The sequence below is a fragment of the Sorex araneus genome, chromosome 4 (genome assembly GCF_027595985.1).
Source record: "Sorex araneus isolate mSorAra2 chromosome 4, mSorAra2.pri, whole genome shotgun sequence".
NCBI lineage: Eukaryota > Metazoa > Chordata > Mammalia > Eulipotyphla > Soricidae > Sorex > Sorex araneus.
Window position 1 is genome coordinate 32044473 of NC_073305.1, and position 25080 is coordinate 32069552.

General features: G+C 51.1%; 1 protein-coding gene across 1 annotated transcript in view; it reads left to right on the forward strand.

The window, feature by feature from the left end:
• The window catches only part of TRIM71 (tripartite motif containing 71), a 63342-nt gene extending 40263 nt beyond the window's left edge, over positions 1-23079 (forward strand). Inside the window, exons 2-4 of the mRNA XM_004603853.2 lie at positions 6171-6338; positions 11739-11873; positions 16333-23079. Coding sequence (XP_004603910.2) covers positions 6171-6338; positions 11739-11873; positions 16333-17784 — 1755 coding nt within the window. The 3' untranslated portion in view covers positions 17785-23079. The remainder of the gene's footprint in view (positions 1-6170; positions 6339-11738; positions 11874-16332) is intronic.
• The last annotated feature ends 2001 nt before the right edge of the window (positions 23080-25080 follow it).

Sequence of the window (25080 nt, forward strand, 5' to 3'; positions counted from 1 at the left end):
CTGTTTTTTTTTTTTTTCGCGCCCCTTTAGCGAAGGTCGCGATTCTGGTTTCCCACGTCCGGGCTCCCACTCATTAATATGCGCTGGTGGGTGGTCCCAGAAAGGGCCAATGGGGAATGGCCAGTGGGTGGGGGGGTGGGGTGGAGGGACTGTTCACCAATACGTAGCTCAGCTCAGGTGTGTGGGTACTGAGTCCCAAGAGGAGGATGGTTTGGAAGGCTGAGGAGGAGGGAGTGGGGGGTGGGGCAGTGACTGGGTAGTGGGCTGGGTTGCAAGATTTCCCCCTAAAGAAAGGGGGGTGGGCTCGTGGCCTGGCTTTGGCAGTGGCATGAAACGTGCACAGGAATTACTTAAGCCTGAAGTTAATCGAAGAAACCAGCTTTGTTTAGTTCCTGGGCCACACCTGGCAGTGTTCAGGGATTACCCTGGCTCTTCACATAGGGATCTCCTCGTGGTGCTCAGGGTACCATATGGGACGTTGGCGATCGAACCCTGGTCCGCCACGTGCAAGGCAAATGCCCTACCCACTCCAGCACGCTCATAGCCGCCTCCTTTCTGTTTCTACCTTGTTATTTTTATCATTTGCGTTCTCTGCCAGGGCAGAGAAAATTGGAGGCCACTGTCCCCAGTTTGGGGTTTATGTGCATCTCACCTCCAGCCAGTTCCAACTCTTGTTACCTCACTCTGAGGTTCCTCACCACACCCAACTCTGCTCAGGCCTCACTCACAGTTGGCTCTGTGATCACTCTTGGCGGTCGGGGCGGGGGTGGGGGGGACACGGCTAGATGGGGTACCAGGGAAGGAACCGTGTTAGGCACTTGAAAGATAAAACTCCTCCCTGCAGCACTTGCTCTCCAGGCTCTATATCTAAGTTTACTTAAAGCCTTACCCACATCTTTGTGGCTGAATGTGCCTGTGAATTTAAAGTTTTCTAGTCCTAGAAAGTACTGTGCTTGTGCAGAATTAACAGCATCATAAAGTAGTGCATGCAAATACAGATTTGCATTTCTGTGACTATTTCTGTGAAATACAGAAAACGTACAATGAATGATACTGGTGGGAAAGCATTAGTTGCTTTCATGCCAGTTTAGGTTTGTTGCCAAGTTTTAAAACATTGAGGGGAGAGTTACTGGGGGCTGCACAATAATTCTGGTTCCATACTCAGGATTTCACTCACCTGCCTGGCTAAAAAGCCAAATAATCAATTACAAGTAAAACCTGGTTTCCTGAGCCTGTGTGGTTGTGGGATTAAACAGGGAGTGAGTTTGCAGACCCCGGGTTTGCTTTGCCGAGTTGTTTGAATGGCCTGGTCTGTTTGAAACACCCTCTTTCCATGGGAAACCCATCTAGAGACCTTTCCTGAGCTGTGTGCGTGGGACGTGGACACCTTTTCTTGTTGCCGCCCCCCTCCCCCGCCATCCCACGAAGCATGCGCAGACCTGAATGCCCAGAACTTGCGGGTCCCTTTTGTCATGCTGGTAACAAACTAGTGTTTGATGATCCTAGTTCTTTAGAGGCAGGCTAGACCCCAGCAACTGAAATTTAAGAGTTCTTCCTGTCCATCTTCTTGGTACGTTGGGGGCAGCAATAAGTAAACACTTTACCAAACCGAAAATGTTGGCTGATATGAGAACAGGACTATTCATGGAAGCATTGTGTGTGTGGGGGGGGGGGCGGAGCGCGTGCGCACATGCGCACCAGAAATCAGGGAACAGCTTTAAAATTATTTACCTCGCGAGCCTATCAAGTACCATATGTATCTTTTTTTTTTAAGCCAGGCAGAATGGTCCAAGTGAGAAGCCTAGTATCGAGAGACACTGCCGTCTCTTAAAAAACAAAAACAAAAACTTACATGGAGTTGCACCTGGAGCCTTTTGACCTTAGTTCCATGATCCCATAGCACCAATTTGGTGACTGGTTGGGTCTGAGCCTACATGAGTATCACCAGGCATACTGGTGGTATCACTGAGAATGGATCTCCCAACCCCTCCTCCAGGCCGCCCGAGGCAGAAGTCATCTATGCATACCCTGTTTGGGGAGTAGGTCCATTAAAAAGTAAAAACAGTTAAATAAGATATGGGTGTGGGGGGAGGAGAGATTAAGTAGGCATTTGAAGTATTTAAAATATACTTGTACCCCTCCCCTAAATTAGCACAAGAGGTTTTGACCAGGGATGCAGCTTGTGTTGAGCTGGTGGTAATTGTGCATGATAAAGGTCCTGCAAATTGGCTTTCCTGCTGAGAGCACCCCCTATCTCTTCTCTCCACCCCCACCCCTGACCCTCACTGGGGCAGGGATTGGAGGAGAGCGGTTTTGCTTCTGCTCCCCAGGGGATGGGATTTGGAGTTGCAGTAACATTTTAACTTAACATGTTTTAACTTACATATGTTAAAGCTTGGTTTGATGCTACATAATAGATGCCACAGCCGTTGTTGGCTTCTTGAAAGGTAATTTGTGCTTTGTTGCTGGGGTTGTATGTACCAAGTACTCACTGAGCCTGCCTAGTGGCTGCTGCCCGTGGCAGCCTCCTCCATCCACTTGCGACAATACTAAGGCCATAGACTGACCCTCTTGGTATTGCACTCTCTTCTATCCCAGCCAAAGTCTGGGAAGACCAGGTGTCCACATCCCCGGGGGTGGGGGGGTGGGCGGATGCCAGAGAGCAGCCTCCAGGTGAGACTGGGAGACGCCAGGGGCTCCTCCACTTCTGTTCTCCAGGATGCTTCTTCTGAAGCTGGCGACCGCATGTCACCCAGCAGCCCGCAGCCCGGCCAGATTCGGCTGGAGGTTCCAGTGCGCTAACAAAGCGCCAGATTTAAAAACTGCCTAGGGTAAACAGTGCCCATGTGCTATTTTTATTTATTTTTTCTTTAGCCTCCTCCTCCTCTCCCGCTGGGCCCACATTCCTTGGTCTTTGTCTCTGCCTGGTATTTTAGAAATTTTGGGAGAGGAAGGCTGTGGGTGGGGCGTGCTGGAGGCTGGGGGCAGGGAAGAGGGTGGTCACTTGCAGGGTCAGAGGTCGCGCCTGCTCCATTCAGCCCGGGCAGCCAGATTGTCGCCATGGGGTGGGGGCGTGTCCTTGCAACGGCCCTGGAAAGCCCCCGGCGCGCTTTGGAATTCCTGCCGCCAGAGGCCAGCTTCTTCCAGCTGCCCAGGCCCCTGGCTTCTGCCACTTTTGGTGGGAGACCCACCTCGAGAGCGATAGTTTATTTCTTTGGGGGGAGGTAGGGGGGTTGAAGTACTCAGGGCTTCCTCCTTACTGCTCAGGCAAGGATCACGCGTGGCGGGGCTGTGGGATGCTGGGGATTGAACCCGGGGTGGCTGTGTGCAAAAAAGCAAGCCGCCTGCCTGCTTGCTGTACTGTCTCTCTGGCCCTTTAAACAGTGCTCTTCCTACTCTTTTTCTCACATTTTGGGGTGACGATCACACCTATCTCCATAGTCGGGGGTCAAACCTGGGATTCTGAAATGTGACGTATGCACCCTAAAGCCAGTTTCCCTGACAAGGTTCTTTCCCAGTTCCCACCATATAAACATCACTGGGCTTCTGTTTTAGTAGCGTGTGAGGTGTGGAGGCAGGTGTGTGTATGTGTGTGTGTGTGTGTGTGTGTGTGTGAGTGAGAGAGACAGTGTGAGGGATAATATATACGGAGGCTGGAACCTTTCATGCAAGACCCCTACTGTAGGGCTGAGCTGTGCACCCTCAGCTCAGCTCTGCATCCGGCCGGCGGCTCCTCATGACTCCCGACCTACTTGTGCCCCCTGCTGGCAGCTGTGCCTGCAGAACTCCGGCCCTCCCAGGCCCTCCCAGGCCTTCCCACGGACTCCCACCACCGTGTGCAGGGCACCTAGGGGTCCAGTGAGCCTTGTGAAATGTGCCACCTGGGGATTCTGGCCAGAGACCTGTGGTCCCCATCAGGGGAACATCTGAGCCTATGGGGGACCTTGGGCTCCGAGGCTTGGTTTTGGGCACCCGGTTGCCACCTGCTCTGTTAACTGCATCTTCAGAAACCTTGGAAGAACTCCTTGTTATAGGAAATCACGTCATCCAAAGGCCTGGCATTGAGCCAGCCTAAAACTCCGGAAAATGTCCTCATGGTGATTCAGATGACACCTAGAGCCTGGTGGCATGGCTTTGCAGTCTTTTATGGATTGCATCATTGTGACATGGGGGTCCCCAGAAGTAGGGCTTCTGAACTGGGACCCCGAAGTGTGTGACATATCATTGTATCATTGTGTCTCTCCTCCCCCCTCCCCCCCCCCCCACACACACGCTTCAGGTCTCATCCACTCACAGCCTGCACAGACACAGGGTGTTGACTAGAGCCTGCTCCATTTGCTTGACCTAATGCCCGTCGGATGCAGCTGAAAGAAAGCCGGGGAACGGGCCACCGCCCTGCGCAGCTGAGCGACACCTTCTGTCCTGGGCTAGGCGGGGGAGGCCACTCAGACAGGCGGGTCGGATGGACAGGGGACTCCCCACATGTCCCATTCGCCCTTAAAAGGAGGCTTCTGATGTCGCGCTTCACACCATAGGCAGGGACCCTTTATATTCCCATGACAAATGGGGAGAGCAAAGGGAAGAAACGCACTGGAGAGGTTGAAGGGGGTGGGAGAATTACTTTAGGACTAGCTCATAAAACTGCCCCCGAGCCCCCAATTTACCCAACCTGGCCTCTTTGTTAGTATTTAAAGTTAGCTCAAGAATGTTGTTTGTTGTTTTCCTTTGTTGGGGATGGGGGGAGCTGGAGAGGGGGTTGAGGCCACACCTGGCAGTGCTGGGGGCGGGGTAGGATACAGCTGCGCAGCTCGGCCTCGTGTGCGGAGTATGAGCGCAGCCTTTGAGCTCCCTCTCCAGTCCTGCCTGAGAATTTGAGCCGCGGGGTTGGAATGATTACAGAGTATCTCTAGACTGGGAGCCTGCTCGTTGCTGATGAAATTAGCAGCCTAAATGGGCAATGAAGTTAGAGACCTCTTCACATTTTTTCTTAAATTAGGCTACTTTTATGAAAGGGGCCGAGGTCACAGACTGCAGTGGTGCTTGGGGGCCTGTGCCAAGTGGGTGAGACCTAAATCCCCCCAGGCGGGTTGCCCATGTCTCTGGAAGCCCAGGATCGCAGGCTCTTTCGTCTGTGCCACTGGGAGGTTGCTGGGGTTCTGGCCAGGTGACGTAGCTGCCTTCTCGCCTTATTTGCCCTGTGCCCCTTCTATCCCTGCCACCCAGCCTGTCCTCGAGCTGTTCACATGCAGTGGCCACATCTTCCTCTCGGCTCTGGCTGGTGGGGCCCGGTGTGGGACAGGTATGCTCTCTCTGCCGGCCCCCAGCCATTGCCTGCAGCTCAGCTGCCTCCTGGCCCCAGCGCCCAGCCTCACACCCAGGGAGAGGCAGCTAGCTGTAAGCCCACTTTTGACAGCCGTCCAGCAGACCTGTTACACAGACTTCGGTGCGAAGGGGCCCCTGCTCTGAGCAGGGAGACAATGGGCTTGGCCCAGTTTCCGTGCCAAGGAGCCCTGGCTCCTGAAACCCCCGCAGTTATCAGCGGGCTGGCTCGTGCCAACCCTTCTCCCTGCCTCGCTGCCAGAGGGTGGGCCCCAGGGAGACGGAGAGTCACATAAAGCACCTCTGTCAGCCCAGCTGCTTCCCAGGCTCTGCTCCTCGCAGCCTCTTGGCAGGAAGAGGAAAGACAAGAAGCTGGCTGACCTTAAAGCTAGCTTGGTGGGGGGCCCTTCGGGAGCGTGCTGGGTCGCGGGGAGAACCAGGCTTGGGTTTTTGTGCTGATCTCCTTGTTGGGAGGGGTGGCCAGCACACCAGGAGATAGGGGGGCTGTGGGGGGGAGGAAGGGGGCCGTCACTTCTGATTCCTAAGGCTACCCCCAGCTCTGTACCCAGGGGGTCACTTGTGGGGGAGCGGGGTTGGACCCAGATCAGCTGTGTGCAACTCAAATTAACCCCCTATCTCTCCTACCTCAAACAAAGCCATATATATCTTCTGGGTTATTAGTCAAGACCCGGGCACTCCTCTCGTGCCAGGGACCTTTGCGGGATCGGGGGTGTCTCATTCTGCCTCCAGCTGCAGCTGGACTGGGGCGTGGCGGGTGGTTGGGTGTGTGGGTGCAGACCCCTGTTCCAGCCCCCCGTCTCACTCACACCTGTCCTCTCTCTGGTCCCCAGGTGCTGCACCTGTACTGTGACACCTGCTCCGTGCCTATCTGCCGTGAGTGTACCATGGGCCGCCACGGAGGCCACAGTTTCATCTACCTCCAGGAGGCGCTGCAGGACTCACGGGCTCTCACCATCCAGCTGCTGGCTGACGCCCAGCAGGGCCGCCAGGCGCTCCAGGTCAGTCTTCCCATGATGATATTGCAATGTTTCGGCACTAACTTTTGCCACCTCCCCCTCCCTTCTTCCCCCTTTTATTTTTTTCTTTTGGGGTCACACCGAGTGATGCTCAGGGGTTACTCTAGGCTCTGCACTGAGGCATCACTCCTAATGGTGCTCAGGGGACCCTATGGGGTGCTGGGGATCGAACCCAGGTTGGCCACATGCAAGGCAAACGCCCTACCCTCTGGACTATCTCTCCAGCACCCCTGCCTTCCGCCCTTTTTGAGCTCTTGGGCCAGCTGCAGTATGTAGGGACCGTGGGAGAAAGGACCTTACTGAGCACATGGCCGTCTCCTTACACCCTGAGGGCCATGGGGGGATTTGTCAGAGCTACTGGCCTGTGGGTGCTTGGAAAGGCCTCGGGGCCCCTGTTCTCCCAGCCAGAGGCTCCCCTGCTCCATATAGACTGCAGGGGATTTTCCTGAGGGTGTGGGAAGCAGAGGCGTTTTTCAGACAGAGGGAAAGCGAAGATGATTTCCGCCATAGATAGTTTCTTAGGTCACATCCCGCTGAGACTATGTGTCTGTGGCATTCCCGTTCTTTGGGGGCTAGAGACGGCACGAGTAACCAGGGCAGAGGAGTGCGGTCCGCATTATCACAGGTATATAATTGTCTGATTGATCCTTTTTTTTTCTCTCTCTCTCTCCCAGTTTTTTTTCCCTACCCTGTCCTTTTTTTTGGTGTTTTGGGGCCACACCCGGTGATACTCAGGGGTTAATTCTGGTCTGCACTCAGGGATCACTCTTGGTGGTGTTCAGGAGATCTTATGGGATGCCAGGGGTTGATCCCAGGTCGGCCACATGTAAAACAAGCCCCCTGCCTGCTGTCTGGGCTCTCCAGCCCCTGCTTTGCTTTGGGCCACACTCGCCAGTATTCGGGGTTTAGCCCTGACTTGGTAAGCCCAGGGTGTCACTCCTGAGGATGTTAGGGGTGGCCAGATCGAGTGTGGGGGACTGAACTGTGGTTCACCGAGCAAGGTGAGCCCTGACCCTGAATTAATTTTGTGCTTTCCTGCCTGATCCAGACGGCAGGTTTTAGAAAAACTAAATTTACAGTTTTCTTCTTTAACAGAATAAGCACGGAACACCTAGAAGGATGGCTAATTCTCAAGGAGAAGCTAAATTACAAGTTGTTTATACTAACTTATAAAATCAAAAATTTAAAAAAACCAACGTGGAGTTCATGCCCAATGCAATCAGCTTAATCAATGGCTGAATAAACAGCAGTGCTCCTATATTTTTAAAAAAGAAGAAAAAAAAGTTGTTGTTTATATATTCTAGAGTACTTAAACGTGAAGTAGAAGGTCTCGGTTTGGGTTCTGAGGCCACACTTTCTAGTGCTCAGGACTCACTCCTGATTCCGTGCTCAGGGACCACCCTTGCAGGACTCTGGATAGTAAGTGCCCTATCTATCCTCTGCTTTCTCTCCGCTCCTTGGGGAAAATATTTTTAGTTTTTGAAAATGGCAAAGGATCGATCCTGTGCTCCAAGGATTGAGGGTTTGATCAGCGGCATGGTTTATATTTCCAATAAGTTACTTAACCTCTGTCATGTTTCTGTGCATGGTATTGAATTACTTCAAATCAGATGATGTATTCAGGTCATAAAATCAGAAGAGTGTGAGTATGTATTTCTGGAAAGACTTATTTCTGTCATGCCTCCCTCTGCCCAGGCACCTTGCGTTCTTTTGCCTCAGAGCGTCTCTTGGTTAATCTCAGTAGTCCCAATTAGCACAAAGAATGGTTTCACTTCTGTACCATTTCAGTGACCCTTGTCACATTTCAGTGACCCTTGTCCCATGGATGGACTGACTCTGTCTTCCATTTAGTGTAGGACCCGTCTGTGTGTTCACCTGCTGTGTCTCTTGGGCACTCTTGAGTTCTGGTTGGAGAACCCTTAGTTGCTTAGAGGCAAGTCGGGAATTTTGCTCCTGCTGTTTGTGGCGACTGCCCTTTTGGAGAGAACGATGAGTTACCATGAAGTAGTATGGGGTTAAAGGGGCAGGGCTGCGCGTTATCAAAATGATGAAATCGCAGAGAAGTGGAGATTTTAGTATTTTGTGGAGAGAAGAAAGAAAACTCTTTCGGAGGCAAGGAGTCATTGCTAGTAGAGTTTGCTCTGCGAGGTGATGAGCACCTAGTCATTAGATTTAGATGTTACTTGATACTACAGTAGTGGTCTTTTTTCCCCCCCCCCTCCCCTTTTTGGGTCACACCCGCCAGGCATAGGGGTTACTCCTTGCTCATGCACTGAGGAATTACCCCTGGTATTGCTCAAGGAACTGAGTGGGATGCTGGGGATCAAAACCCGGGTTGGCCGTGTGCAAGGCAAATGACCTACCCGCTGTGCTATCATTCTAGCCCCATATAGTAGAGGTCTTCTGTCACTATGTGATCATGGAGAATTTTGGAATGGGGGGTCCAAGTGGCACATGGGTAATTGGAGGGAAGGAGGGAGAGTGCATTTGCTGATCTGAGCAATATTAGGCAAACCTGCTGAATTTCCACAGTATAAATGCAGGTTATTCACTAGAAAATGTGGTATCCATCACTTTACCACCCCTCCTCCCCTCAAAATAAAGGGGGGGCAAAGTTAAAGGTGGTGATTTAAGGTGCGTGCCTTGTATGTGACTCGCCTGGGTTTGATACCCGGGCGTCCGTGTGTGTAGTGTGCGCGAGCACACACACACACACACACACACACACACACACACTCATGATTTCTTGAGCACATCTGGGTATGGCCCCAAAACCATCGAAAAGAAAGTCTGCCTGTGCAGCATTGTTTCAGGGTCTGCCTTCCTGCGTGTGTTTGAGGGGTCCTTTGCTGCTGGGGAGTATCCGCGCCTCGTAGGCAGGGCTGTGCTTCGTACCCTTTCACCATTCATGTGTGGTGGTGTGATCTGGAGACTGACGTGAACAAGCTTTTGTTTGGTTCTGCCTCAGTGTTCCCAGCTCCTAGAAAACTAGAGACCTTCCCTCTGTTAAAGGAGACTGTGGAGAGCTGGGCTGATAACACAGCTGCTAGGGCACTTGCCTTGTACACGGCCAACCAGGCTTTGATCCCTGGCATCCCAGATGATTTCCTGAACACGACCAGGAGTGATTCCTGAGTGCAGAGCCAGGAGCAACCCTGAATGTCAGCTGAGTGGTGGGCGGTGGGGGGGAGAGTAGAGGGGGAGAAGAGGGAGAGAGAGAGATTCATCGATTTGTTAGAGCGGGCACCAATAATGTCGCCATTGTAAGACTTAGTTACTGGGTTTTGGCATATTGAATACGCCACAGGTAGCTTACTGGGCTCTCCAAGAGGGATGGAGGAATCGGGAATCGAACCCGGGTTGGCCAGGTGCAAGGCAAATGTCTTACCCGCTGTGCTATCGCTCTGGCCCTGAATTGAGGGACAGCAAAGAGAAATAAGCTCTGTGCCCGAGTCCCAAAGACTAGACTAACGCGGCACAGCACATGTTGGCAGGAACTGTAGTCACAAATCTAAGATCGATAAAGTGGGGTTTGATTCTATTTATGTGTAATTAACATCTGTAGAGCTGTAATATGGTTGCAGTGTGCGGGTATGAAGAACCACTACTTCGTGGGCATGGAATTTCGTTTTCCAGTGATGAATTTGTTCTGGTGGTTGGCGGCAGCACATAATGAATGTGTGAAACCTACAAGGGCAGGTTTTCTATTCCGATTTTTTTTTTTTTTAAAAAAATCATGGTTTAATCAGGGGCTGGAGCATTAGCACTGCCGGTAGGGCGTTTGCCTTGCACGAGGCCGATCTGGGTTCGATTTCTTCATCCCTGGCAAGCTACCCGTGGCGTATTTGAAATGCCAAAGACCTTAACAAGTCTCACAATAGAGATGTTACTGATGCCCACTTGAGCAAATCGATGAACACTGGAACAACAGTGCTACTGTGCTACAATCATGGTTTAAATACAGTGAGGGAGGGGGACTGGAGTACAGCCGTATAGCTGTACTGTACGTAGTACAGTGGATAGGTTGTTTGCCTTGCACGCGGCTGACCCGGGTTCGATTCCCAGCATCTCATATGGTTCCCTGAGCACCGCCAGGAGTAATTCCTGAGTACAAAGTCAGAAGTAACCCCTGTGCATCTCCGGGTGTGACCCAAAAAAGAAACAATGAGGGTTGGAGCACATACTTGGAGTGCAGGAGACCAGGTTCAGTCTATGGTGCTACCTATATCTCATCTTCATCATGTTCTTCCCCACTATCCCACCACAAGCTCCATCCGGAGTCACTCCTGAAATCTCGTGTGGGAGGGAGGGGCCCTGCCGCCCCCCCACCTCCCAAAAAAAAATAAAACATTTTTAGTATAGTGGGTAAGGTGCTGGGTTTGATCCCTGGTGTCCTATATGGTCCTTGAGCATTGCCAGGAATGATTCCTGCATGCCGAGCCAGGAGTGACCCCCTGAGCATTGCTGAGTGTGACCCAAACAAAACCAAAACAAAAAAGAGTGACGCAACCAGGGAGCCTGTGCCCCTCCCAGGGGCCAAAGGGAAGGGTGGCCGCGCTTGCCTTTCCACCCACGCTGTTTCCCCAGCGGGCCCTCCCAAGATGCTGAGGGAGGCCGGGCTTCGGAGCTGGGCTCCCCCCAGCCCCAGGGTGGGCTGTCTGCTCTGCTCTGCTCTGTTCAGAGTGGTCCCATTTGGATGTTGGATGTTGGATGTGTCCCATACCTGTGCATGGCAGGTGACTTTTCACCGTGAACTGTACCCCGAGTGCCTGTCAGGCGCCTTGTCCTCCTCTCGGCCCCCTGGGTGCCCGCCAACACTTTGGGATCCCTGATTTAGTAACTTGGTATCTTTGAGAAAGCCTGGTGGCTTTTTCAAGAAGGTGTCATGTAATATTAATAGCAACACCAAGCCTTCTGTCTGCATGAATTTTGTATGAACAATAATATGTTCGATTTAAACCAGCTGATCAACTTGGGTGGGGCAGCCAGGCTTGGGGTGGGGGCACTGGGGGTATCCCCAGCTGGTGGGAGGGGAGGGTAAGGGGTATCCCTGGCCTGGGAAAGGGGGTTCAGAGAGCGTGTGGGAAGTTGTTGCCGTGTCCCCGGAGCCAGTACGCATTCCTGGCCCTGGCCGTGACCCAGCCGCACTGTTTTCGCGGTGGCATTATCTCACTGTGGCTCTGACGGGTTACTGGAGGTGGCATCTCTCGTTTGGGTGTGTGCCAGCAGCTCGCCTCAGCAGGTGCCTGCTCGGGAAGTGCGTGGGGCTGTGGGGGAGGGGGCTGCTGCCTTCTCTGTACTTGAGAGAGAGAACCAGCAACCGAGCCGTCTCTCTGCCACCTGAAGAGCACGAAGCACGTGCCTTGTGTTTCCTCTTTGCAGCTGAGCATCGAGCAGGCCCAGACGGTCGCGGAGCAGGTGGAGATGAAGGCCAAGGTGGTCCAGTCGGAGGTGAAAGCGGTGACGGCGCGTCACAAGAAAGCTCTGGAGGAGCGCGAGTGTGAGCTGCTGTGGAAGGTAAGAGGGTGACCCCAGCTCCCCCACCGCCACCACATCATGGTTCTTGTGCTAACTCCCGGGCCCCAGATCCATATGCCCAAGCCATTGGCTGAACGAGATGCGGGGGCTCCCCGAGAGTCAGCGGGTGCTGTCCACACAGGGGATACGAAGCCTTTCCAGGAAGGACAGTGGCAGAAGGAGTCTCTAGTTTTGCAGCCCGGGCTCCAGAAAGCCTGATGGCTGATGTGTGGGGAGGGAGTGCCAAAAGTTTGCTGCAAAGCCACGTTGAATTTCCCACTGAGGTATGTTAACTACCTACTTTCTGTCACTTCCGATCAAACCCAGGGCTCCCCCGTGCAGAGCGCATGAACCAGCTCTGAGCCATCTCCCTGACCCATCAAGTCCACATGGGTCTTGACGTGCATAAATCCTGGCAGTGCTCGGGAAGGCCATGCAACCCTGGGGATTTGACCCTGGAGCTCTGTGCATGCCTTCCAGATCTTAGCTAACTATCTGGGCCAATTTCTGATCTTTACAATAAGGCTATGGCCCGGTTGCCTTTAGCTCTTTTAGGGGATTTGGTTTGGGGACCATACCCCGCGGTGCTTAAGGGCTTACTCTAGCAGTTCCATGTTAGGGCAAGTGCCTTTAAAGGGTTGGGAGGGGCTGCCATACCTGGCCATGCTCAGGAGTAACTCCTGGCTTTGATGAGATCCAGGTTGGCAGCAGCACAGCAAGCGCTGTGCTATCTCCAGCCCCTCAGTTGCCTTTTGATAATAATTCAGTGCATATTTTATTCTGGTATCTTGGCAAGCCTGTCGTGATTGTCAGACGCTTGGGTCCTGTGCTTTACCAGTCTGGTACCACCCACAGGTGTTAATTATACCCAGAAGAGGGTCCAGTTGCAACCGGAGCTGTGTGCTAAACTCTGCCATGGGCTGGCTCTCCTGGCTACAGGATGAAAAGGCGCGCGCGCGCGCGCGTGTGTGTGTGTGTGTGTGTGTGTGTGTGGCTGGCTCTCCTGGCTACAGGATGAAAAGGCGTGTGTGTGTGTGTGTGTGTGTGTGTGTGTGTGTGTGTGTGTGTGTGTGTGTGTGTGTGTGTGTGTGTGTGTTTGGTTCCTGCTGCCCCTCCTGCCTGTAAGCAGCTCACACCCTCACTGAAGGCAGTTCCTCTTGCTAAACTGGTGGAGAGCAAGTTCTTATCTAGGGGAAGCAAATTTGGAAGAGTCAATCTCTTTCACACAGTTTTCAACTTGCCTATAAACCTCCTTTTCAGATAACTCCCAAAATAAACTTGCTCGTTCTGGACACCCCTAGGTTCCCATTAGTTTGCTCTGGAACCTTGCCCAGAATCTTGTGGGTGCTACTGAGTTTCCACAGATAGCTGCCTGGTTTTTGCCTCTTCATGATGAAATAATTTGCTTTGTTTGCCTCCCTGATTACTGACCACCGAGGTACTTGGGTGCCCGGTGACGTGGCCCTGTGTCTGAATGGCTTCTTCTTTCTTGAGGCTAAGGAAGCAGCGAGCCTGGCACCTGATGGGGTTCTCGGGGAGTTAGTTGAAGGGCTGAAAGGTAAAGTCTGTCCTGGACTGCTCCGAGCCTGCAGGGTGCCCGGCAGAGGAACAGATGAGAAAGCACTTGGTCAGATACGAGAGACGTGGAGAGACCCACAACACCCAGGCCTCCTGCCAGGGTTTGCAGTGGATATAGTGTAGCTGTCACTCACACCAGAGCCCTTGTGCCAGAGTCCTTCCTAAGAAACAGCACAGAGTAGCCGGGTGACTGACTTACTCTCTTAATAAGGGGAATTGGGGAGAGAGTGCTTGGGGCTTTTGTGCATAATTTTTTTGCAGGGGGCCTCGGCTCGGTCCTGCCTCTGAAGTCCCCCATCAGGTGGCTTATTCGAAACAGGGAGGAGAGAAAGGGTCACTTTCTCCTGATCCTGCCACCCTAGGACTGGCAGGGAAGGCTAGGACTGATTAAGTCTTCAATGAGCGAGCCAGTGTGAAAAGCGAATATGTGAGGGGTTCATGTTCCCTCAGGAGAGGCCATTTTACATGCATTTAAAATTGAACCTACCCAGTGCAACATCAAGTTCCGTGGAAGTGCCGAGGGTTGGTAGTGGGGTTGGACATGGAGTCCAGGGCATTGTCCCTCTGATACAAAGGGCAGGAAAATGCCTCCCTGCTGTCACAAACTTGCACTCAATTTTGAAGGTGGAAGGCTCCCTTTCTGTGCTCTGAAAGCATCTTAGGTTTTTAATTCACATTAATGTATGTATCTATGAGTTGGCGTAGCTGTGGCCCATGTAGTACTTGCTTTGCACACAGCTGAATTCAGTCCTGGCACCCTGTGTATCCTCCAAGCTCTCAGGAGTTGTTCCTGAGCTCAGTGCCAGGAGAAAGCTCTGAGGACAGCTGGTTGTGGCCCCAAAACAAAAGTTACGTACGTGTGTGTGTGTGTGTGTGTGTGTGTGTGTGTGTGTGTACATATGTACACACTTGGCACACCCAGCAGTGCTCAGAGCTTATTCCTGCATTTTGGCCCCATGTGTAATATTTCTTTACTATCTCCTGGACCCATCTGGCATGCTAAGAATTGGGCATGGGTGTGTGTGGCCCAGTCAAACCCCACCCCTGCCCCCCACCTTCCCCGTGGCTCTCACCCCCACCTCCCCTCAGTATATATGTGTAATGTTTGTTTGGGCGCCACACCCAGCTGTATTGGGCATGAAACCCAGGACTCCCGATTACAAAAAAATGCCTACACAGACCATAACTTACAGGCAAGTTGTAGCACTGTCATTCCGCACCCCCATCTTCCTCTCCTCCCCCCCATTCATCAATTTGCTCGAGTGGGCACCAGTAACGTCTCCATTGCGAGACTTGTTGTAAGTTGTAGGACTAATAAAAGACTGCCTCATTTTCATTGTTGCCCTTACATCTGCGTGTGATCGGAGAGTAATCAGACATGTGGGGCTGTGATGCCCCCTGCAGTGTTCATGCCTCTGAGCAAGGGTGTCTTCACTCACTAACCAACAGGTCCTGTGGTTCAGTGAGGGCCCAGGAGGGTTTTGTTCTGGGAATTAACCTGGACCTCAGGGCTACTACCCTTGGCCATGCTTGGGCAGGGGACCATGCAACACCAGGGGTTGCACTGGGGTCTGCCACATGCATATCACAAGCTTTGAATCCCTAACTATTTGCTTCCTACAGTTCTTTTTTTTTTGGTGGGGAGGTGTGGGTGGGCACACCCTGCAGTGCTCGGGGCTTGCTCTTGTCTCTGAGATCCAGAGGGCAGGGTGTGCTATATGGGATGCTGGGAATGGAGCCGCTGGGTCAGCTGTGTGCAAGGCAAGCACACTCCACCCGCTGTATTATCTATCACTCTGGCCCCTCCACGAATTCTCTCCCAGTCTAGCATCCAGTCCAGGCTCAGTCATTGCACTTACAGTTATTTGTGGCTTGAGGAGATTGTTTTGGTCAGTGGTGGGCCCAGTGGGACAGGGCACCCCTCACTAGGATTCCAGGCTGTTTGTCTCTTGATCTCTCACCTGATTTGGAGCAGGTCCTTCCACCTCCTTCATGCATTAGTTTTGTTCAATTAGTTGGGGTTTTTTTTTTTGGGGGGGCAAGCTTTGGTGACTCTCAGTGACTTCTCTCAGCTCAGTGCCCAGTGTCCCTGTGGTGAGCCCCCAGAGTTGCACTGGGGGCTCAGTGTATATGACAGAGTATGTGCTCCAGTCCTGTGCATGTGTCCCAGCCCCTGGATTTTGTCTTTTTTTTCCCCACTTTTTCAAGTTTCATTTTTAATGTTTTCTTTTTTTAATTTTTATTAGTGAATCACCATGAGGTACAGTTACAAACTTATGAACTTTCATGTTTGCGGTTCGTTTACATCCCTCCACCAGTGCCCATTCTCCTCCACCAATGTTCCCAGTATCCCTCCCACCACCCCCACCCCAACCCCCACCACCCCACCCTGCCTCTGCAGCAGGGCATTGCCTTTTGTTCTCTGTCCTGTTGGATGTTGTAGTTTGCAATAGAGGTATTGAGTGGCCGTCGTTCGGTCTGTAGTCTACCTTCGGCACGCATCGTTCAACCCGAGTGAGTCCTCCCAACATCCTCTACTAGGTGTTCCCTTCTGTCTCAGCTGCCTTTTCCCACCAGCATGTGAGGCCAGTTTCCAAGCTGTGGGGCCGGCCTCCTGGTCCTTATCTCTCCGACTCTTTGGTGTTAGTCTCCCTTTCTGCCACTTTATATTCCACAGGTGAGTGCGATCTTTCTATGTCTGTCTCTCTCTTTCTGACTCATTTGGATTCTGTCTATTTTGAAGGAAATGCAGTGATGGGTTAACTGTGTGTGTGTGTCCGCTGCTCCCCTTGTCTGGGGTTTCCCTCCCGTTAGCCTCTGGATAGGCGGCGCCATTCTCTGGAGCTGGGTCCCAAGCCGCTGTCCTCTTTTCTCCTTGCAGGTGGAGAAGATCCGCCAGGTGAAAGCCAAGTCCCTGTACCTGCAGGTGGAGAAGCTGCGCCAGAGCCTCAACAAGCTGGAGAGCACCATCAGCGCGGTGCAGCAGGTGCTGGAGGAGGGCCGGGCCCTGGACGTGCTGCTGGCCCGGGACCGCATGCTGGCGCAGGTGCAGGAGCTGAAGAGCGTGCGTAGCTTCCTGCAGCCCCAGGAGGACGACCGGGTCATGTTCACCCCCCCGGACCAGACCCTCTACCTGGCCATCAAGTCCTTCGGCTTCGTCAGCAGCGGGGCCTTCGCGCCCCTCACCAAGGCCACGGGCGAGGGCCTCAAGCGGGCCCTGCAGGGCAAGGTGGCCTCCTTCACCGTCATCGGCTATGACCACGACGGGGAGCCCCGGCTGTCCGGCGGCGACCTGATGTCCGCCGTGGTCCTGGGCCCCGACGGCAACCTGTTCGGGGCGGAGGTGAGCGACCAGCAGAACGGCACCTACCTGGTGAGCTACCGGCCGCAGCTGGAGGGCGAGCACCTGGTGTCCGTCACCCTGTGCAACCAGCACATCGAGAACAGCCCCTTCAAGGTGCTGGTCAAGTCGGGCCGCAGCTACGTGGGCATCGGGCTCCCGGGCCTGAGCTTCGCCAGCGAGGGCGACACCGACGGGAAGCTGTGCCGCCCCTGGGGCGTGAGCGTGGACAAGGAGGGCTACATCGTCGTGGCCGACCGCAGCAACAACCGCATCCAGGTCTTCAAGCCCTGCGGCGCCTTCCACCACAAGTTCGGCACCCTGGGCTCCCGGCCCGGCCAGTTCGACCGGCCCGCCGGCGTGGCCTGCGACGCCTCCCGCCGCATCGTGGTGGCGGACAAGGACAATCATCGCATCCAGATCTTCACCTTCGAGGGCCAGTTCCTCCTCAAGTTCGGGGAGAAGGGCACCAAGAACGGGCAGTTCAACTACCCTTGGGATGTCGCCGTGAATTCCGAAGGCAAGATCCTGGTCTCCGACACGCGAAACCACCGCATCCAGCTGTTTGGCCCCGACGGAGTCTTCCTCAACAAGTACGGCTTCGAGGGGGCGCTCTGGAAGCACTTTGACTCCCCCCGGGGCGTGACCTTCAACCACGAGGGCCACCTGGTGGTCACCGACTTCAACAACCACCGGCTGCTGGTCATCCACCCCGACTGCCAGTCGGCGCGCTTCCTGGGCTCCGAGGGCACTGGCAATGGTCAGTTCCTGCGACCCCAGGGTGTGGCCGTGGACCAGGAGGGGCGCATCATCGTGGCCGATTCCCGGAACCACCGGGTGCAGATGTTTGAGTCCAATGGCAGCTTCCTGTGCAAGTTTGGGGCTCAAGGCAGTGGCTTTGGCCAAATGGACCGTCCTTCCGGCATCGCCATCACCCCTGACGGGATGATCGTCGTGGTGGACTTTGGCAACAATCGAATCCTTGTCTTCTAATCACATTTTCTGGGCTTCTGTGTTTTGGGGGGAGGGAGGGTATGCATCTCTCTCTCTTCTCTCTCTCCCTTCTCCTCCTCCTCCTCCTCCTCCTCCTGAATTTCAAAGAAGAAACCGTCTCAGGGAAGTTTCTTTTTTTCTTTTATTTTAAAAGAAAACAAGAAAAGTACAACATTGCTTAAGTCCTACCTCATCTATTTTTTACAGATGAATGTACTTATCTTTTCTGCAGGGATATTGAGCCTGCGAAGTGATAATTTCTATCTACCTCATGAACCTTTGCATTTTCTTCTCCAGCGGGCCCTCTCCCACACACCCCCACCCCTTCCTCACTGGAGTCTCTTTCCCTCCTCACCCGTGTGGGGCGTGATAGGCACAAGCCTCTCACGAGGTAGCTTTGGAGGGGCATGAATGAGTGTGAGGGGGTGTATGTATTCTGTAGAGTGAGCCAAGGAAACACGAAACTACTAAATTTACTAATATATATATATGTGTGTGTGTATATATATAAAACACACACCAAAACAAAACCCCACAACAAAATAAGGAAAAGTAGCATTTTAAAGTGCTTCATTAGAGCGTGCTGTGTTTTTGAGAATATTGTGTGTCTGGGTTTAGATTGCGTCGTGTGATCTTTTGGAGAAAAGTTTAGTTTAAAATGCTGCAACAGATTTTTCTGTGTTCTTTTATACCTTATCATTGTGTGCTTATCATTTCCTGTTCAGCATCTTTTCTTAGGCATAGATGAAGTGGCTGTGGCTTGCTAGCCAAGAACAGCAGACCATTCATATTGTAGAGTGTTGTTGAGGGTTTTCTTGTTGCTTTTAAGGGAGGAGCGTGCGTGTGTGCGTGTGTGTGCGTGTGTGTGTGTGTGTGTGTATCTGACGTGTGTGTGTATATCTGTACGTGTGCGCTGAAAGTGAAGCACCACTTTCCAAAGAATCTTTTCTAAATGTTTTAAGGCAAGGGAGAGAATGAAAGAACTGTATGTGTGTGCACACGAGCTGTATGTGTGTGTGCACGCGTGCCATCTTGCTCTAAAAATGATGTACCACCTTCCAAAGAATCTTTTCTTTTCAGACTTCGGTGTCCTCCCTTCCCCCCCCCATACCTGTAGTCCAGGATTTTTTTTTTTTTTTTTAATACTCTCAAAAGTTAAGTATCCTTAGTTGGCTGTTGGTTTTAGGAGTGCAGTGGAAGGAGGAAGATGAACCTCATTCTCAGAATGTTTCCAGACTCGGATTGACGTGTGGCACGTGCCGTCCGTGGAGAGCTCCAGAAAGAAGCAGGGCAGCCCCAGGCCCGTGCTCCCACTCTAGGCTGAACGTGTTTCTGGAGCCATAGTTTGCTAAGGAGAGTTAGGCAAAGGAATGGACTTTTTCGTTGAAGCACAATATTCTCCTGCTTTGGACATTCAAGGAGGCAGACGATCTGCAAGTCAGATGAGTGGGAACTGCGCATCCCCCACACCCTGCTCAACTCCCGAGCCAGGCTGCGGGGGCACCTCATACCTAACGGGAATCTTCTCCCCCAAAGGCCTTTGAATGTATCTGATCTGCTAGCCAATTGCCCCAGCTGGAAACCTCGGACACCAGATCTTTTGTCAGACCTCTTGTCGGTTGGTACCAAAGAGTGAGCACCTTGGCCACGGCCCCAGGACCCTGGGCTTGTCACTTTACAGGCTCCCGGTGTGCCGGGAGCTGCCTTGCCCCGGTAATGGCGTTTACCTGGTGCTGGAATAAGAAATAGTGGCGGAAGGGGGGTGGGGGCCTCTTGATTAGACAGAAGAAGAGAACTTTCTCTTACAACACGTTGTTTCAGGTGAACACAGTAAATTCACACATGAAACAAGTTGTTTATCACCTCAAAAAAAAAAAAAGAAAAGAAAACCACAACTCCGCTATTATGAGACATGGATAGTATTCCATTATAGTTCTGAATATTTAACTCACTACTTTAAGGTAGCCAGTGTCTGCCCGTTGCTTTAGTTCTAGGTTTCCGGGTAACCAAAATTAAGGGGGGGGGGAACAGACCGTCCTCTTGTAACAGATAAGCACGCAGTCAAGGGTCCCTCAGACTGCTGCATCTCAGCTGCTGTGATGGGGAGAAGAGGAGTTTTGGACTTTGTGTTTGTGTGTGTGTGTGTAAAAATGCGTTTTCTTTCACTGATGAAGAATTTAATGGTCCTTCCCAATTCCTATTCTGTTGCCTTTTTTACCTTCCCAGTCCTTAAAACACCAAAGACAACTGCTTTTAAATACTTAAGTATTTTTATTGAGAATAAGTTTTCTTATCCAAGGAGCTTTCCTCAGAAGTTCTTAAAAAATACTCTCAGAACCCTTGGTCACTCCTGTGTCAGGGTAAGTCATGATAGTAGCCACTACTGGAATCAGACCCTCCTCATTTCGTCCTCTGTGTCCTTTCCAATTTCTCCTTCTGCGAGGAATGATCTCAGAGCCTGAGAGGAGTGTTTGTGGTGAATAAATAATTATAACTAAAACTAGCTGGGTGATAAAGTCAGAGGGATTTTTTTGTTGGTGTGTTTGCTTGCTTTGTTTTCGTTTTGGCTGAAAAGATGAGGTCCTGACAGACCAGTTAGTGGGCTTTAAGCTGGTGAAGGCTGACCAGGGGGTGACTGCGTGGGTAGGGAGCTCTCAGTTGGTCGGACCTCTCCTTACCTCTCCGCCCCGGTGGATGACTGCCAGGGGAGAAACGTGGTCACACTTGGAAAGCTTTTGTTTTTAAAACATTGGTTGCCAGTGGCTGCCATAGTGGACCGACTCCCGACACAAACAGATGAGTGCTAAGCACGGTGGAGTCTTGCTTCTTGTACAATGTGGAACGCTCCGGATGAAAACGCGATGGGTAGAGACAAGCTGCCGTCAGGCACCCCGGCGTATTTCAGTTTACGTCCTCTGTCCATCATGAGACAGTTGGGTCCTGGGGGGGGGGGAGGGGAGGGGTGTCAACTCTCTCACCTGATTCGAGGATAAGAGTCCTGGGTGCTGGGAGGAAGTAGAATAAAATATTCCCAATAAGTGAGTGTGATGTTGAGAAGAATTCCCTTTGCGTGACATCTGATCAGGCTGAGGTCTGGAGTCCATGTTCTGTTTGGAGGACGTCTGCCAGTTGGGTTTGAACAGAATTGATCGGGGTATTCAGATGATGGTGACAGGAAATCTAAAAGAGACTACAGTGAAGAACCGTTTTTGGCTGACACTGACTTGACATTTCAAAAGTGTTATATATATTTTTTTCTCCCCCCCCCCCCCAAAAAAAAAATTAGTTCCGTACGTGGTCCCGAGCAAAAATGCCCTCTCTGAAGAGAAGCTGTGCACTGTTGTGTGGCTGGGAGCCCCTGGCCAGGCAGTTGCACCCCAAATGCACTAACTCTTGGATGGACGGATGCCCTTTTTAAAGTCTAACTTCCGGGTCAACCAGATACAAGGGATCCGTAAGCAAACATGTTGAGCCAAAAAAAAAAAAATTAAAAAAAGAAAAACCCAAGTTGCCAGATTAAAGGCACTTTGTGGTGGAGATAGAAAAAGAGAACAGCTTGAGATTGGCTCCGTCTCTTTCGTCCCTGTTAAGCCAAAGCTTAATCATTTGAGGAGGGAGGTCTCTAGGCTCCAGCAGCAGAATCCCATTTGATCGTGGGCAATTGATTGGTTCGAAGACTGCTGCGTTCTGGTAGATAGTGAAAGCTATGCCAAAGTTCTAGATTTGTTTTTGTTGTTGAGAAAAAATAAAAAAATCGAGGGTGCCAAAAAAGTATTTAGGCTATGTATTTAAGACATCACTCTTGCTGAATTTCCAGCAGTCTGGGGCTGTATAAAAAGTCAGACTCACCTTGCGTGTTTTGGTGTGTGAGACTCACAGCTCTTTCTGGCTTCCTGCAAGCCAAAGGCACAGGACAAGACACCCACACCCACCCCACTGCCGGCCTTGGTTTGGTTTCTTTTCTACCTCACTTGCTTTCTTTTCTACCTCACTTAATTAACAACAGAAGTCATCTACCTCATTCGCACCTGATGGGTCTTTGAGAAGTACAGTATTTACCTACTGAGGAGCGGTCGGTGGGGGTTAGAAGCTACCTCCAGCGGGAAGTGTTTTCCTAGATCCAGGGCTGATGTCTCCCCCGAGGAGCAGACGCTTCACCTTGAAAAAGGAACTTTGAAACCAAATATTCCTTACTCAGCAGAGGGAGTCATAAATGCAGGTATTTCTTGCCAGTCTGGCCTTCCCCCCCCCAACCCTACCCAGGAATTCTGCACACCATCCCACCATGTTGTTCAGTATTAGGAAGCTACCGGTTCACGGGACTTGACTTAACTGCAAACAAAGGCCTTTAGGTCTCTTTCTCTCTCTTCAAGAGATAAAGGTTTTATCTGTATTTTGAATGTCTGCAAAAAATGCCCTTCGCGGAATCATTCCAAGAGGGCTAGTTGGTGAAACATCAAACGCTTTGAAGGGAATGAGAAGCCTTTAGACTTCTTGATTGTACTTGGAGCCCTTCTGGGTCCGGGATGGTGCCACAGTTACTGAATGGGCACTGGTGAATGTGTGTGTGTGTGTGCGCGCGTTTGTGTGTCTTTTTGTATTTAATTTTTTTTTTCCCTACCAAAGGTAACATGTTGACGGGTTGTTCTTTCCCTTTGCTTGTTTATTAAATACTTGATAAAGTTGAGAAGCACATGACCGTGATAATGCTGTATTGCCTCCAAGCCTCTCTCCAGCCCCCCTTCCCCCCCCCCCCCCCCCGTAGCTTTGGTTTGTTTTGGAGGAGGCTCCTTGGACCACTGTAACCGTTTTTGAGAATGGGGTTGATTGAAAAGGTCGTGGTGAAGAAATACCTCAATGATGTCTATTTTAAAAAACTGATTCTTACGGGTTCACAAGCCAGCCTGGTGGGATGTTTGCCATCATCATTTAACCAGTAATGGTTCTAAAAGTTGTGTGTATCCACATGGTCTTAGACCTCCTTTTAATGATTGTATTAACTTAACAAGCTCAGGTAGTATTTTTCTTAACGGCTCTACCTCAGAGCTCACTGACTGAATGTTAACACGCGTAGCACAGTGTCTCCGCTCCTCGAATAGGCAGCCCTGTCCTAGTTCTTGACGTTTCTAGCAGTCTGTGTAGTTGTCTTTCTTCAGAGGAAGAGTGTTCCTGTTTCTGGGGTTTCTGATTTTTTTTAGGGTGGTATGGTTTATTTCTTTCCCCTCTCGCCTTCTCCCTGAAAAAATCAGTACCGGGGAGGTGCGTGAGTGAGGGGTGTTGGTTTTGACTAGCATGTTTGGGGTACTCGGGTGGGTGGGAGGGAGGGTTGTATTTTTTTACGGATCTCGCATAGTTACTGTTCATTAGCTGTCATGCCTGCTCAGCAAACTGCTTTTTTTTTTTTTTTTTAAACTAGCGTAGAGCACATAGCCCACTGAGTGTCATGTTTTCTTTGCTGTTTCGGGTTTCCTCTCTCACTCTCTCTTCATTGAGAAAGCTAAGTGCAGGATTGGGGGGTTTCACCGAGACCTGGTGTCTTGCCTGCTGGTAAAAGACTTAAGTTAAACCTTTTCTTTTTTGAATTCGTCTAAGGCAGACATGAGTAAAGAACAGGCGCCCCCCAGATCAGGTCTCGCCTGCGAACCTGTCTGGAAGGGAGCCTTCTTCCTAAAGCAGAACGGGTGCTAGGGGTGGCACAGAATAGTCCAATGGGTCTGTGGAGACGAGGGGAGGAGAGGGATTCCCCCAAACCTTTCAAGTGGGCTTGGGTTGGGGTTGGGGTTCTTTTTTGGAGTTTTTTTCACTTTGAAATCCTAAATGTTAGACTTGCAGGCCGCAGGCATGACAGGCAACGAGCAGGTGAAGAACCAGTGGGAAAGTGTGTTCAAAAACTCCTGTGAGAACGAACAGGCTTCTGAATGTATCGCTGTGGTCCACGGAGAAGGCTGGGAAGGTAGCAAAGAGATGCTGTATCGGCTACTGCAGCCTTAAAGCAAAGGTGCTGTCTCTTTGGACTTTAAAATTGTTCCTATGCAGCTTATTTTATTTTTGTTTAATCAAATAAACAAGAGGGTTTTTTCCATGGAAACGTGTGTCTGTGTCATCTTTTTCGTCCGGAGAACATAACATGTTGGTGTTGTACATTATGCTTGATGGAGAAATAAGCTACATGCCGTTTGTTTTTTGTTTAATTTTGCTTACTGGTTTTGGTTTTTTTTTTTTTTTTTTAAATTAATTAATTAATTAATTTTTTTTTTTTTTTTTTGCTTTTTGGGTCACACCCAGTGGTGCACAGGGGTTACTCCTGGCTCTGCACTCAGGAATCACCCCTATTGGTGCTCAGGGGATCATATGGGATGCTGGGAATCAACCTGGGTTGGCCGCTTGCAAGGCAAACGCCCTACCTGTTGTGCTATTGCTCCAGCCCCTAACATTTATTCTTTTACTGAATCACCATGTGGAAAGTTACAAAGCTTTCAGGTTTAAGTCTCAGTTAAACAATGCTCGAACACCCATCCCTTCACCAGTGCACATATTCCACCACCAAGAATCACAGTATACCTCCCCCTTCCCCCCCATCTTCCCCTTCTCCCCCACTCCGCATGTGTAACTGGTAAATTTTACTTTACTTTCACTTTACTTTGATTACATTCTATATTTCAACAAAAAACTATTATTGATTTGGAGTTTCTCCCCCCTAAAAGTCGACCTGCTGAAAAGAAAGCATTTGATAATTTGTTTTCCATTGCTGGACACTCATTAAATCTTACCATGTCATAGGAATGAAGTAACTGGTCTTACAGTTCACACACTCAGGGAAGACCATGACTGGCGTAGATTCCAAAGAGCCCTGAGACTTTGCAACTAACGTAAAGCATCCTGAATTGGATTCTGACAGAAAACGCTGGGTCACAAAAGTGGCTGTGGGGCACTTGCCTCCCATGTGCGGCCACCACCAGAGAAAATTAAACAGTGCTGTGGAGCACTTTGTAGGGCTCATTGACAAAGCAGTACTGTTTGTGGGCTGCTATACCTGGCAGTGCTCAGGGCTTAACACCTGGCTCTGCACTCAGGGTTCCCAGGAATTGGACCCAGTTTGATCACATGCAGGGTAGACACCCTATTACCCCCTGACCCCTGGAAATAATCTCTAAATATACTGTCTATCTATCTATATTGGCTTCTCAGGTCACACCCAGTGATGCTCAGAGGTTATTCTTGGCTCTGCACTCAGGAATTGCTCCTGATGGTGCTCATGGACCATATGGGATGCCAGGGATTAAACCTGTTGCTCCG